Below are 13,375 nucleotides of genomic sequence, written 5' to 3'. Positions count from 1 at the left end.
TGATTAAAGGAATATATAGACTTAATACAAGTTCAGCTCAATCGACAGCATTTGTGGCATAATGTTGATTACCTCAAAAATATATTTCGACTCGTCCCTCCTTTTCTTTAAATGTGTGTTCCAGTGAGACACTTACAATGGAAGTCAATGGGGTCAATCTGTAAACATTAAAATACTCACTGTTTCAAAAGTATAGACACAAGACATAAACAATATGTGTGTTAACATGATTTTACTGTGATTAAATCAGAAGAATTAATGTAAGTGCTTTTATAAAATTATAAGCGTCACATTTCTGCCTTTAAACCTCCAAAATTTGACCCCATTGACTTCCATTGTAAGTGTCTCACTGGAACACACATTTGTGCTTTTATAAAGAAAAAGGAGGGACGAGTTGAAATTACATTTTTGTGGAAATCAACGTTTCCGGTCTCTGTGACAGCTCTAGACTCTGTAAACAGCAAACAAACATGTGTCTGCGGTCTCTGACGCTTTCAGCCTGTCAATCATTTTGCTCGTTCTCATAGTTTTGTAGTATCAGAGAATTATTGAGGCTTAATGCCATTTTTATGCCATGTTGTTCATAACAGTTGTCAGTTGAGGGCGCTATTTTGCCACTGTTGTTTTTGACAACCATGGAATGGCGGTCTTCTGCTCGGTGTTGGTCTCTATGGTATATTTTTGGTGTGCAAGGTTTTGGAAGGGGCCGTGGCTAATCCACCGGCTTAGCTCGTGGAAATTCCAGAACGGCAAAATCGCTAACAGCACCTTTATCTTATGTTGAACCTGTAATATTGCTTTAATACATTGACTATATAGATGTTATCCCTACCTAGCACCATTTTAAATAGAACAGCTTTAATATTATTACTACTGTTATTTTATAACATCTTTACTACTTCAGCCACTGTCAGAACTTGGCAGTCCTAAACTGCAGATGTTGTTAAACTTTGTATGACAAATTGCTTGCTATGTGTCTCATTTGTAAGTCGCTTTGGATAAAAGCATCTGCTAAATGACTAAATGTAAATGTAAATAATATTCCAGAAGTGTGCCAACATTTATTTTCAACTGAAGCATGTGGATTTATTTTCTTTGAGGTTTGTGAAGTCTTCACGGCTCTGCCAAATAATTCATGCCGCGCTCAGTGTGAATGGTTCTGGGGTGAAATTACTCATTTCACTTTTGGTTGAAGACGAATGAATTGTTCAAACAGTCGTCTCACTCACTTCTCCAGCGGCAGCACATGAGGTCCTGAGATGGAGTATCTGTAGATGAACGTGAGAAACTTCTGGAAGACACTGAAGAATGGCCAGTGTGACAGCACACACACACTCTTCTTCACCTGAACGCTGCGGTTGGTGATGGGTCGCCGGTCGACCACGCTGAGCAGCCCCAGACGCACACACTGTCTCTCAGACAGACACTCACGCGGGTACGCCTCGTAGAACTGGATTGCAGCACCGTACACCTGACACACAGAGAACATTAGACAGGTGACAGGACTTCAAGATTTCCAGGGACTTCATATGAATAATACACATACTCTCTCTCTCTCTCCCTCCCTGTTCCTCACGTGTCAGTGGTGGCACTAGTGCCATAGGTTGCCAACCCGTGTGTTAGAGTGTCAATGGAAATGACGCTATGGTGTGTTCAGAAAAATCTAAACAATTTGGCTAACAGGTTATCTATATCTTATCACGGTATTTGAAGTGCCCATGATTACAATATCATGCATGTTCATTATTGCGGTATACCGTTTTATTGAATACCGGCACATTTCTATTCGTAAGTGGTTTGAAATCCAATTAAAATCCGGCTTTTGTTAATGCATCTCAGTTGAGGGTCATTGACAAATAAGGTTGTCCGAGGTGTCGCAGCACAGCCAAAGCAGTGCAAACCTCTTGTACAATAATACTGTCCCTTTACCCACTCAAAGAGATGCACTAAGGTTCAGTAACACTGCATATGCCACCTTTCCCGTTTGTTAAGCTGTTGTCTGTGACAAATGTGTTCATATTTCCATACTGCCCTCATGAAAAACAAATACAGTGGCTAAACATCCATCGCTAAATTCCCACGTATGGGTTACAAACACAAGCTTGCATCATAACTATGACAACTTCGCTTCAGACTTCATGCAGACAGACCTTATCTCCAGAGGCGCTGGTCAGCACAAACGTGGAGAAGACGGGCAGCTGGTATTTGGTATTGAGCGGCCAGCTCTCCAATGTAACGCCCATCGGCAGACAGAAGACGGGGACAGAGTCGGGCAGAGGAAACGATTCGAAATCTTCCTCAGGATATCGACTGATCAGACCTGAACAAACACACAAACACTACAACTCCATGTACATTCTATCCAGTGTGTGTGTGTGTTTGTGTGTGTGTGTGACTGTGTGTGTGTGTTTGTGTATATGTGACTGTGTGTGTGTTTGTGTGTCTGTGTGTTTGTGTGTGTGTGACTGTGTGTATGTTTGTTTGTGTGTGTGTATATGTTTGTTTGTGTGTTTGTGTCTGTTTGTGTGTGACTGTGTGTGTGTGTGTGTGAGAGTGAGAGTGAGTGTGTGTGTGTGTGTGTGTGTGTGAGAGAGTGTGTGTGTGTGAGAGAGAGAGTGTGAGAGTGAGTGTGTGTGTGAGTGTGTGTGTGAGTGTGTGTGAGAGAGTGACTGTGTGTGTGACTGTGTGTATGTTTGTTTGTGTGTGTGTGTGTGTGTGTTTGTGTCTGTTTGTGTGTGACTGTGTGTGTGTATGTGTGTGTGTGTGTGAGTGAGAGTGTGAGAGAGTGAGTGTGTGTGTGTGAGAGTGAGAGAGTGAGTGTGTGTGTGTGTGTGTGTGAGAGTGAGAGAGTGAGAGTGAGTGTGTGTGTGAGAGAGTGACTGTGTGTGTGACTGTGTGTATGTTTGTTTGTGTGTGTGTGTGTGTTTGTGTCTGTTTGTGTGTGACTGTGTGTGTGTATGTGTGTGTGTGTGAGTGAGAGTGTGAGAGAGTGAGTGTGTGTGTGTGTGAGAGTGTGTGTGTGAGTGTGTGTGAGAGAGTGAGTGTGTGTGTGAGTGTGTATGTATGTGTGAGTGTGTGTCACTTACCTGCCTCGTACACTAGAGCGTTTGCTTTAGCCACTGAACGCTTGTAGCAGAGATACAGCGCCGGACCCCACTACACAACACAACACAACACAACACACACAGAGACGATTAAACAAAATAACAGAGAGAAAAACAAAATAAGAGAAATAAGAGCAGAAATGAATGAATGAATGAATGAATGAGGTATTAAAGGTGCACTCAGTAAAATGTCTTATTTTGCAGTAACAACTAGCAACGTAGATACAGCATCATGCAAAATAAGTTCTCAATTACCAATGTCATTGTAGAAATGCAAAGAAAAAGAATGCACAAAAGATAAATATACTGTATATATATATATATATACACACACACACACCGATCAGCCACAACATTAAAAGCACCTGCCTAATATTGTGTAGGTCCCCCTCGTGAAATACTATTCTTCTCGCCACAATTGTACAGAGTGGTTATCTGAGTTACTGTAGACTTTATCAGTTCAAACCAGTCTGGTCATTCTCTGTTGACCTCTCTCATCAACAAGGTGTTTCCATCCACAGAACTGCCGCTCACTGGATGTTTTTTGTTTTTGGCACCATTCGGAGTAAATTCTAGAGACTGTTGTGTGTGAAAATCCCAGAAATACTCAAACCAGCCCGTCTGGCACCAGCAATCATCCATGTGATTATCTGATCAGCCAATCATGTGGCAGCAGTGCATTAAATCATGCAGATACGGTTCAGGAGCTTCGGTTAATGTTCACATCAACCATCAGAATGGGGAAAAATGTGATCTCAGTGATTTGGAGCGTGGCATGATTGCTGGTGCCAGATGGGCTGGTTTGAACTGACAAAGTCTACAGTAACTCCGCTCTGTACAATTGAAGAACAGCATGTCAGATTGCTATTCTGAGATGTGGGTTGGCGCTGTTTTGGCGGCACGAGGGGGACCTACACAATTTTAGGCAGGTGGTTTTAATGTGGTGGCTGATCGGTGTGTGTATATATATACACACACACACACACACACACACACACACACACACACACACACAGTACTGTACAAAAGTTTTAGGCACTTGTGAAAAATGTTGCATAGTGAGGATGTCTTCAAAAATAATGCCATAAATAGTTTTCATTTATCACTTAATGTCATACAAAGTCCAGTAAACATAAAAAATCTAAATTAATATTCAGTGTGACCACCTTTACCTTTAAAACAGCCCCAATTCTCCTAGATACACCTGGACACAGTTTTTCTATCTATTTCAGATGTCTCAATTGCTTCTGTCTCTTTATGTAATCTCAGACTGACTCGATGTTCAGTGGGGGCTCTGTGGGGGCCATGACATCTGTTGCAGGGCTCCCTGTTCTTCTATCTATTTATTCTGTCTCAATTGCTTCTGTCTCTTTATGTAATCTCAGACTGACATGATGTTCAGTGGGGGCTCTGTGGGGGCCATGACATCTGTTGCAGGGCTCCCTGTTCTTCTATCTATTTATTCTGTCTCAATTGCTTCTGTCTCTTTATGTAATCTCAGACTGACATGATGTTCAGTGGGGGGCTCTGTGGGGGCCATGACATCTGTTGCAGGGCTCCCTGTTCTTCTATCTATTTAGTCTGTCTCAATTGCTTCTGTCTCTTTATGTAATCTCAGACTGACTCGATGTTCAGTGGGGGGTCTGTGGGGGCCATGACATCTGTTGCAGGGCTCCCTGTTCTTCTATCTATTTAGTCTGTCTCAATTGCTTCTGTCTCTTTATGTAATCTCAGACTGACTCGATGTTCAGTGGGGGTCTCTGTGGGGGCCATGACATCTGTTGCAGGGCTCCCTGTTCTTCTATTCTAATCTTTTCTATTTGCAAAAATAATGTTTGGGAGTCTAACATTTATATTTCCTATTGACACACTAAAGCTGAAGATATAAATCTGAAGACAAATGCTTTTGTGAAACATCTTATGTGCCTAAAACTTTTGCACAGTACTGTATATAAATATACAGTTGTGCTCAAAAGTTTGCATACCCTGGCAGAAATTGTGAAATTTTGGCATTGATTTTGAAAATGTGACTGATCATGCAAAAAAACTTTTATTTAAGGATAGTGATCATATGAAGCCATTTATTATCACATAGTTGTTTGGCTCCTTTTTAAATCATAATGATAACAGAAATCACCCAAATGGCCCTGATCAAAAGTTTACACACCCTTGAATGTTTGGCCTTGTTACAGACACACAAGGTGACACACACAGGTTTAAATGGCAATTAAAGGTTAATTTCCCACACCTGTGGCTTTTTAAATTGCAATTAGTGTCTGTGTATAAATAGTCAATGAGTTTGTTAGCTCTCACGTGGATGCACTGAGCAGGCTAGATACTGAGCCATGGGGAGCAGAAAAGAACTGTCAAAAGACCTGCGTAACAAGGTAATGGAACTTTATAAAGATGGAAAAGGATATAAAAAGATATCCGAAGCCTTGAAAATGCCAGTCAGTACTGTTCAATCACTTATTAAAAGTGGATAATTCGGGGATCTCTTGATACCAAGCCGAGGTCAGGTAGACCAAGAAAGATTTCAGCCACAACTGCCAGAAGAATTGTTCAGGATACAAAGAAAAACCCACAGGTAACCTCAGGAGAAATACAGGCTGCTCTGGAAAAAGACGGTGTGGTTGTTTCAAGGAGCACAATACGACGATACTTGAACAAAAATGAGCTGCATGGTCGAGTTGCCAGAAAGAAGCCTTTACTGTCAGTAAGTGCAGCGGTGTTCAGTGAATAAATACACAGTTAAACAGAAGTGATTCCAGTCTGGTTTTGAATGTGGCTACAGTTGGAGCACATCTGACCTCTTCTGGAATCTGGTGCCAGCTGCGGGTGACAGCTAAACGCTGTCTCACCTTGTTTTGAGTGAACCCTTGGAACTGACTTGATCCTAATGATCTGAGAGGTCAGTTTATATTCAACAAGCATATCTGCAATGTATTTAGGTCCTAGTCCATTGAGTGATTTATAAACGAGTAATAATTGTGTAATTTAGTGAATGAAGGAATTAACTAGTCAATTAATCAATGAGTGAGCTCTTCACCATGCATGTATTAAAGTTCTTGTTCACTCTACAACAGTTGTGAGTAAATTAATGTATGTGTAATTTAGTGAATGAATGAGTATATGAATGAATGAGTGAGTTCTGCACCATTCCCGTGTTGAGGTTTTTGTCCACTCTACAGTATGTGTGTGGCGCCGTCTCGCCCTTGCTGGGCATGAGCAGTGAGATCTCGGTGACACCGAGTGTGTTCAGCGCCTGTGAGTCCGGCGCTCTGCGGTACATCAGGAACGTGCGGTGGGTCGTGGGACCGGCAGAACTCAGACTGGCAGAGCGGCTGTACGGGGTCGTCTCGATCACCTGCCATCCTGAACGGACCGGATCTTTCCCCTCGTACAGAACACTGAAATAAACACAAACCCAATAAAAAAACAGTGAAGATATTGTGATGAATCATGATATGTCGAATCGTACTGTGTGAATCATGATGTGAGTTGTATCATGAGGTCAGACAGACTGAATGTTTAGTGGGTGAATGTCTCACCCGAGTTCTATGATGGGCGGTTTGTCGTGCCCTCTCCTGTAGCACAAGTACATGTGTGTGTTGTTGAGCAGTCCAGCGCTCAGTTCAGCCGAATGTCCTCCTTGAGTCTTCTCAATGCAGGTGAAGCCTTCGGGAACTTCCTCACCGAGACCGCTGGCGATCACGGCCAAATCTGTGACAGGCTGAAGTGCTCGCCCGCCCCTCTGCTGACCGTCATCATCCAGTGCAGATGAGTCACCCGCGAGACCCGCCACCACAAAATAATCCACCAGCTGAGGGCATCTCTCTTCTGTCATAATGCCGGTCTAAACGCCACTGTATTCACACACACACACACACACACACACACACACACACTTTAATCTACATGTATGAAGAATATTTTATTTATCACTGGTACCTTTTCTGATAAAAAAAGAAAAAAGATTGTGAATAACCAGAAGATACTGAAGTTGTAAATCACTTTTTACATTCTGCCCTGCATTATTTCAATTTTATATTTTATTTTTTAATCTCAAGTATAGACATTATTTATTTATTTATTTATTTTTTTACAAAAAAGTTAATAAACAAAACAGAACCTTATTTAAGCAGCAGGATACGAGAAGTTATTTTTTATATTGTAAAAATAGTCACAGCAGAAGGGAGTGACTATATTCACAATACAACCCAACCTTAAATGCAGTATTGCTTTAATAAAACACTAACATTGTAATGTGTTATTTTTTAGGGCTGGAAGTGTAAACATATACTTGTATCAAACAAATGTGTCTAATTAACTATCCGCAAAAGCAAAAAAAAAATTAAAGTACATATTTAAATGATTAAAATAAATTATGACTAACCAATTTCTTTGAGACAAAGTAAATAATAAAAAAGTAAATATTTTTATAATTAGAAACTTATTGCGAGGGACTCAAAACTTATTGCGAGGGGACTCAAAACGTATTGCGAGGGGAGACGCAAAACGTATTGCGAGGGGAGACGCAAAACGTATTGCGAGGGGAGACGCAAAACGTATTGCGAGGGGATGCAAAACGTACTGCGAGGGGACTCAAAACGTACTGCGAGGGGACTCAAAACGTACTGCGGGGGACTCAAAACTTATTGCGGGGGACGCAAAACGTATTACGAGGGAACTCAAAACGTACTGCGGGGGACTCGAAACGTACTGCGGGGGACTCAAAACGTATTGCGAGGGAACTCAAAACGTATTGCGAGGGGAGACGCAAAACGTACTGCGAGGGGACGCAAAACGTACTGCGAGGGGAGACGCAAAACGTACTGCGAGGGGAGACGCAAAACGTATTGCGAGGGGACGCAAAACGTACTGCGAGGGGACGCAAAACGTACTGCGAGGGGACGCAAAACGTACTGCGAGGGGACGCAAAACGTACTGCGAGGGGACTCAAAACGTATTGCGAGGGAACGCAAAACGTACTGCGAGGGAACGCAAAACGTATTGCGAGGGACTCAAAACGTATTGCGAGGGGACGCAAAACGTATTGCGAGGGGACTCAAAACTTACTGTGAGGGGACGCAAAACGTATCGCGAGGGACTCAAAACGTATTGCGAGGGAACGTAAAACTATTTATTTATTTTTTTATTCCTGCCCTGTCCTCTTAGGGGCTCCGTAGATAACACATGAATTCGCTACAGAGGCATTTTTTGCCCCCTTTAAATATCTGGGGCAATTTTGTCACTTTCTGTGGTCCTTTTACACCAAAGCCCTTGTTATTTTAACACTGTTTTGACTGACCAGCATCCAGGACCATATAATATGCATTTATTATTTTTCTTGTTGTGTAGCTACTATATTGTGTGCATAACACAATGATATACACCAGTAAAGATGATGATTTACTCTCCCAACAGAGTTTGAGAAATTAGCTTCTCAGAGGAGAAAGAGACAGCAGCTCATATCACACAACACATCCACACAGGGGTCAAAGGTCATTGTGCAGGAGTCAGGTGATGTTCACACTCATGTTCAGGGATTTCCCATCTACAAACACACTGCGGTAGGCAAGGTAACTGGTTCAAGACCGGACATCCCTTCCTGCTGTACTTACGCATGTACTTGAATGTATCTGGGTTACCAATGACACGATAGAAATAATACAGGGACAGTCAGTGATCACAACAGTCTCATGGTAAAGCGTTTTTCTCTTTGCATGATAAGCACAAAAACCTCACAGACAAGTAAGATATCTGCCTCAAGTAGTCAGACTTTTAACTATCTGGATAAAGTCTAGTCCTCAGTGCAGCTTCATCTGTTCAGTGGGACACAGTCTGAGAATGTGTCATCTCAGGATGAGACTAATAACATACGATTTTGGGTCACCATATTAGAGGTCCACGACGATAATAATTAGCCGATTTCCCAGTGGATGGCACAGTGACAATTCTAAAGATGACCGCAGCCTCTGGAGGTGAAATATAAATAATCGTTGTCACGTCCATATTTATATACACATTTTAATGCATGTTGTCATTTTCATTAGATAATCAAGTGTTTCGATATATTGATTATTGATCGGCATGTAATTTTATCTATATATTTTTGAGGTATCGATATATTAAAATTAGCCGACATTTAAATTTGAAGCCTAATATTGCATGCTTTCCAATTCACTCAGTTGGCCTTCTGTTTAACAGTCTGGCGTAATAGTGTTGGGAGACCACAAGAGGGCGATATAACATTTACTGAAGAAGCTGATGCGGCGAAGCAGATGGCAGTCCAAAGTTATGATGTTTTTTTGTACTTCTTCAAGAATGAACAAAGTGTTGTTGATGAGTTTGCAATTGAATGTATGAAACTGGTGGAACTACACAAACTGAATGATTAGAAATGGCGACGTTTATTATGCAATTTCTCTGTATGTAGCCTTGAATACTGTAGGTCTATCATACCTCAAAAACACATTTGTAACTGAAAATATATTGTGTAGACTCTATGAAAGATAAACATACACAATATATCATTCAGTGATAATAGAGTAAATAATGTTTGTCCTTTGATAATGATTTGGGTCGAATTTAATGAAAAACTATGCGAGTTGCGCTCCGTGGCACTTCAGAATTTTGACGGTGAGTGTTGGCGGTGTGCGCATACCTTCGTAGAAAATTACTGTTTCGAGTTTTAGAACGCACGTCCACCAGATGCGTCAGGTGTGTGACCCCCTTTAATTTACCCTGCCACTTACACTTTACCAAAGTTTTGTTTTTTGTTTTTTTTTATTTTTTCCCCTTTTTCTCCCAATTTGGAATGCCCAATTCCCAGTGTGCTTTTTAAGTCCTCGTGGTCACATAGTGATTCACCTCAGTCCGGGTGGCGGAGGATGAATCCCAGTTGCCTCCGCGTCTGAGACAGTCAACCCGCGCATCTTATCACGTGGCTTGTTGAGCGCGTTGCCACGGAGACAGTGCGTATGGAGGCTTCACACCATCCACCGCAGCAACCACGCTCAACTCACCACACGCGCCACCGAGAACGAACCACATTATAGCGACCACGAGGAGGTCACCCCATGTGACTCTACCCTCCCTAGCAACCGGGCCAATTTGGTTGCTTAGGAGACCTGGCTGGAGTCACTCAGCACGCCCTGGGATTTGAACTAGCGAGCTAGCGAACTCCAGGGGTGGTAGCCAGTGTATTTTACCACTGAGCTACCCAGGCCCCACCAGAGTTATGTTTTGAAAAAACTTTGAAAAGATAAAGACTATCGTGCAATGAGCAACCCAATTTATACAGTGGCAAGAAAAAGTATGTGAACCCTTTTGAATTAGCTGGTCATAAAATGTGATCTCATCTTTGTCAAAGTCACAAATATAGACGAACCCAAAGTGCTTAAAAGAACAACACACAAAGAATTATAATCTTTCATGTCTTTATAGAACACATCCCATTAAACATTCAAAGTGCTGTGGAAAAAGTAAGTGAACCCTAGGATTTAATAACCTCCTGTGGCAGCAGTAACCTCAACCAAGCGTTTACTGTAGCTGCGGATTAGACCTACACAACGTTCAGAAGGAATTTTGGATCATTCTTCCTTACAGAATTGCTTCAGCTCAGACATATTCTGAGGATATCTGGTGTGAACGGCTCTCTTGAAGCAGCAAAGCAGCCCCAAATCATGATGCTCCCTCCACCGTACTTCACCGTTGGGATGATGTTTTCATGTTGGTATGTGGTTCCCTTTTTACGCCATACGTAGTGCTGTGTGTTCTTCCCAAACAATTAAACCTTAGTTTCATCAGTCCACAAAACATTTTCCCAGTAGTGCTGTGGAGTGTCAAGGTGATCTTTGTCAAACTTCAGGCATGCAGTAATGTCTTTATTGGAAAGCAGCGGCTTCCTTTGTGATGTCCTGCCATGAACACCATACCTGTTTAATGTTTTCTGTATAGTAGACTCATGAACAGAGATGTTAATCAGTTACAATGATTCCTTCAAGTCTTTATCTGTCACTCTAGAGTTCTTCTATACCTCACTGAGCATTCTGCGGTGTTCCCTTTGAGTCATCATTGCTGGACGGCCACTTCTAGTGAGAGTACCTATAGTACTAAATCATCTCCATTTATAGACAATTTGTCTAACTGTGGACAGATGAATATCTAAGATCTTTGAGATAACTTTGTAACCATTTCCAGCTTTATGCAAAGCAACAATTCTTGAATGTAGGCCATTTTGGCGAGGCATAGTCCACGTCAGCAGATGCTTCTTGTGAATAGCAAACTCAAAATCTTTGAGTGCTTTTTATAAGTCAAAGTAGCTCTAACCCACACCTCCAATCTCGTTTCATTAATTGGATGCCAGGTTTGCCAACTCCTGACTCTAATTAGCTTTTGTTGTCATCTTTAGCCTAGGGATTCACTTTTTCCACACACTGTGAATGTTTTATGGGATGTGTTCAATAAAGACATGAAAGATTATAATTGTGTGTGTGTTGTTAGTTTAAACACATTGTGTTTGTCTATATTTGTGACTTTGACGAAGATGAGATCACATTTTATGAATAATTAATACAGAAAACCAACTAATTCCAAAGGGTTTACATACTTTTTCTTGCCACTGTATCTGAAATAAAATAAATCAGATATATATCAATAATCATCAGTGACACTAATCAATCGTGCGTGACACTAACCCTAACCTAATTGAAACGTGCCAGCACATAGGCCTCTGGTGGTGTAACAAATATTTAAATTTTTTTGGTTCCTGGGTAGTAAGTGTTATTTCCTAATTGCTTATGCCTCAAAAGTATAGAAAATGGCTATTATTCCCCACAAACTTTGCTTTTGTGACCAGGACAGTGATATTTTGAAATGTACCTATTTCCAATGAGAAAACGGGTGAATGTGTGTTTTTGTTCACATAAAGTCAGAAAAAAACAACATATGAATCCAAATGAACATGTATTTATACTAAAGTAATATTCAAAGCTGTGCTGGTCCATAATGTTAACAAGTACCCGTCTCTTCCCCTGACTCACTCGGTGCACCTCAAAGAGGATTACAACAGCATCAAGACCTTGCTGGACGCCTTGAAGTATGATGAGTACAGCTGGGAGGTCAAAGGAGACTTCAGAATGGTGGCATTCCTGATGGGTCTATCTTTGCCTTTGGGACAGCAGGGACACCAAGGCGCACTACCACAGGCGGGACTGGCCACAGTGGACCGAGTTCTCTGTGGGGAGGAACAACGTCAAGTGGGAGCCACTGGTGGACCCCCGGAAGGTGCTGATGCCACCACTGCACATCAAATTGGGCTTTATGAAACAATTTGTCAGAGCTCTAGATAAGGAGTCGGCAGCCTTCAAGTACCTTCAAGACTTCTTCCCTAAGCTGTCTGGGGCAAAGGTCAAAGCCGGTGTCTTCATCAGACCACAGATAAAGAAGGATTTTGGATTCATATGTTGGTTTTTTCTGACATTATGTGAACATAAAGACACAAATCTGCCCGTTTTCTCATTGGAAATAGGTACATTTCAAAATATCACTGTCCTGGTCATAAAAGCAAAGTTTGTGGGGAATAATAGCCATTTTCTATACTTCTGAGGCATAAGCAATTAGGAAATAACACTTACTACCCAGGAACCAAAACTGTGTTACATAGTGACGTCATCTAGTGAAACATACAAAACTCTTCATCTGGTGAATATATAGGATAAAAACATAATTTAGTGAATGCTTACATGTAGGGCTTTATAATGAGGCTACATATCTGTCATGTCTGGGCCGCCCCGTCAAAGTAAGGAAAGACACATGCAATATATTGATATTAAAAACTACTGTCCGATAATCAATTACCTGCTTTCATTCAACACATAAGTTATCTGTGTCAGCAAAATCTAATATCAGTCGACCTCTAGACCATCTACGTGACATTTTAGCAATAGTTTTTATTCTGTATTAAATCATTATTGTCAGATGGCTCGTATTTTGCATTTAAGCATGCATAAGACCTAATTCACTTTCAGTCAGGTATGTGCGATGATATTTATGTGAATAATATTGAGGTGAAACTAAAGAACTGAAGGTGTGACAGTTTGAGCTGCGGTTTAATTGCACAAACAGGAAACAGGAAGACGACAGCGTAAACCTCTATAAAAAAAACAACACAGTTTTCAAATGGACACTGATGAAATACACAACACACACATGAAGAGCATCAGATCCAGCACACGCTGTCTGATGACACACTGAAGTGAACAGAT

The 13,375-nt window shown here is 41.4% G+C and overlaps 1 protein-coding gene across 3 annotated transcripts in view; it reads right to left on the bottom strand.

The window, feature by feature from the left end:
* LOC127453635 (DENN domain-containing protein 4B-like) overlaps positions 1–13,375 on the bottom strand; it is a 49,969-nt gene that overhangs the window by 30,882 nt on the left and 5,712 nt on the right. For all 3 annotated transcript variants that reach the window (XM_051720176.1, XM_051720175.1, XM_051720177.1), the window contains exons 2-6: positions 6,656–6,970; positions 6,262–6,514; positions 3,087–3,156; positions 2,151–2,320; positions 1,230–1,471 (exon numbers count right to left, since the gene is read on the bottom strand). In XM_051720176.1, coding sequence (XP_051576136.1) covers positions 1,230–1,471; positions 2,151–2,320; positions 3,087–3,156; positions 6,262–6,514; positions 6,656–6,951 — 1,031 coding nt within the window. In that variant the 5' untranslated portion in view covers positions 6,952–6,970. The remainder of the gene's footprint in view (positions 1–1,229; positions 1,472–2,150; positions 2,321–3,086; positions 3,157–6,261; positions 6,515–6,655; positions 6,971–13,375) is intronic.

This window comes from Myxocyprinus asiaticus, chromosome 16 (assembly GCF_019703515.2).
Source record: "Myxocyprinus asiaticus isolate MX2 ecotype Aquarium Trade chromosome 16, UBuf_Myxa_2, whole genome shotgun sequence".
NCBI classification, from domain to species: Eukaryota; Metazoa; Chordata; class Actinopteri; order Cypriniformes; family Catostomidae; genus Myxocyprinus; species Myxocyprinus asiaticus.
Note: the sequence above shows the minus strand (reverse complement) of the source record. Positions and strands in the feature narration are given on the sequence as shown.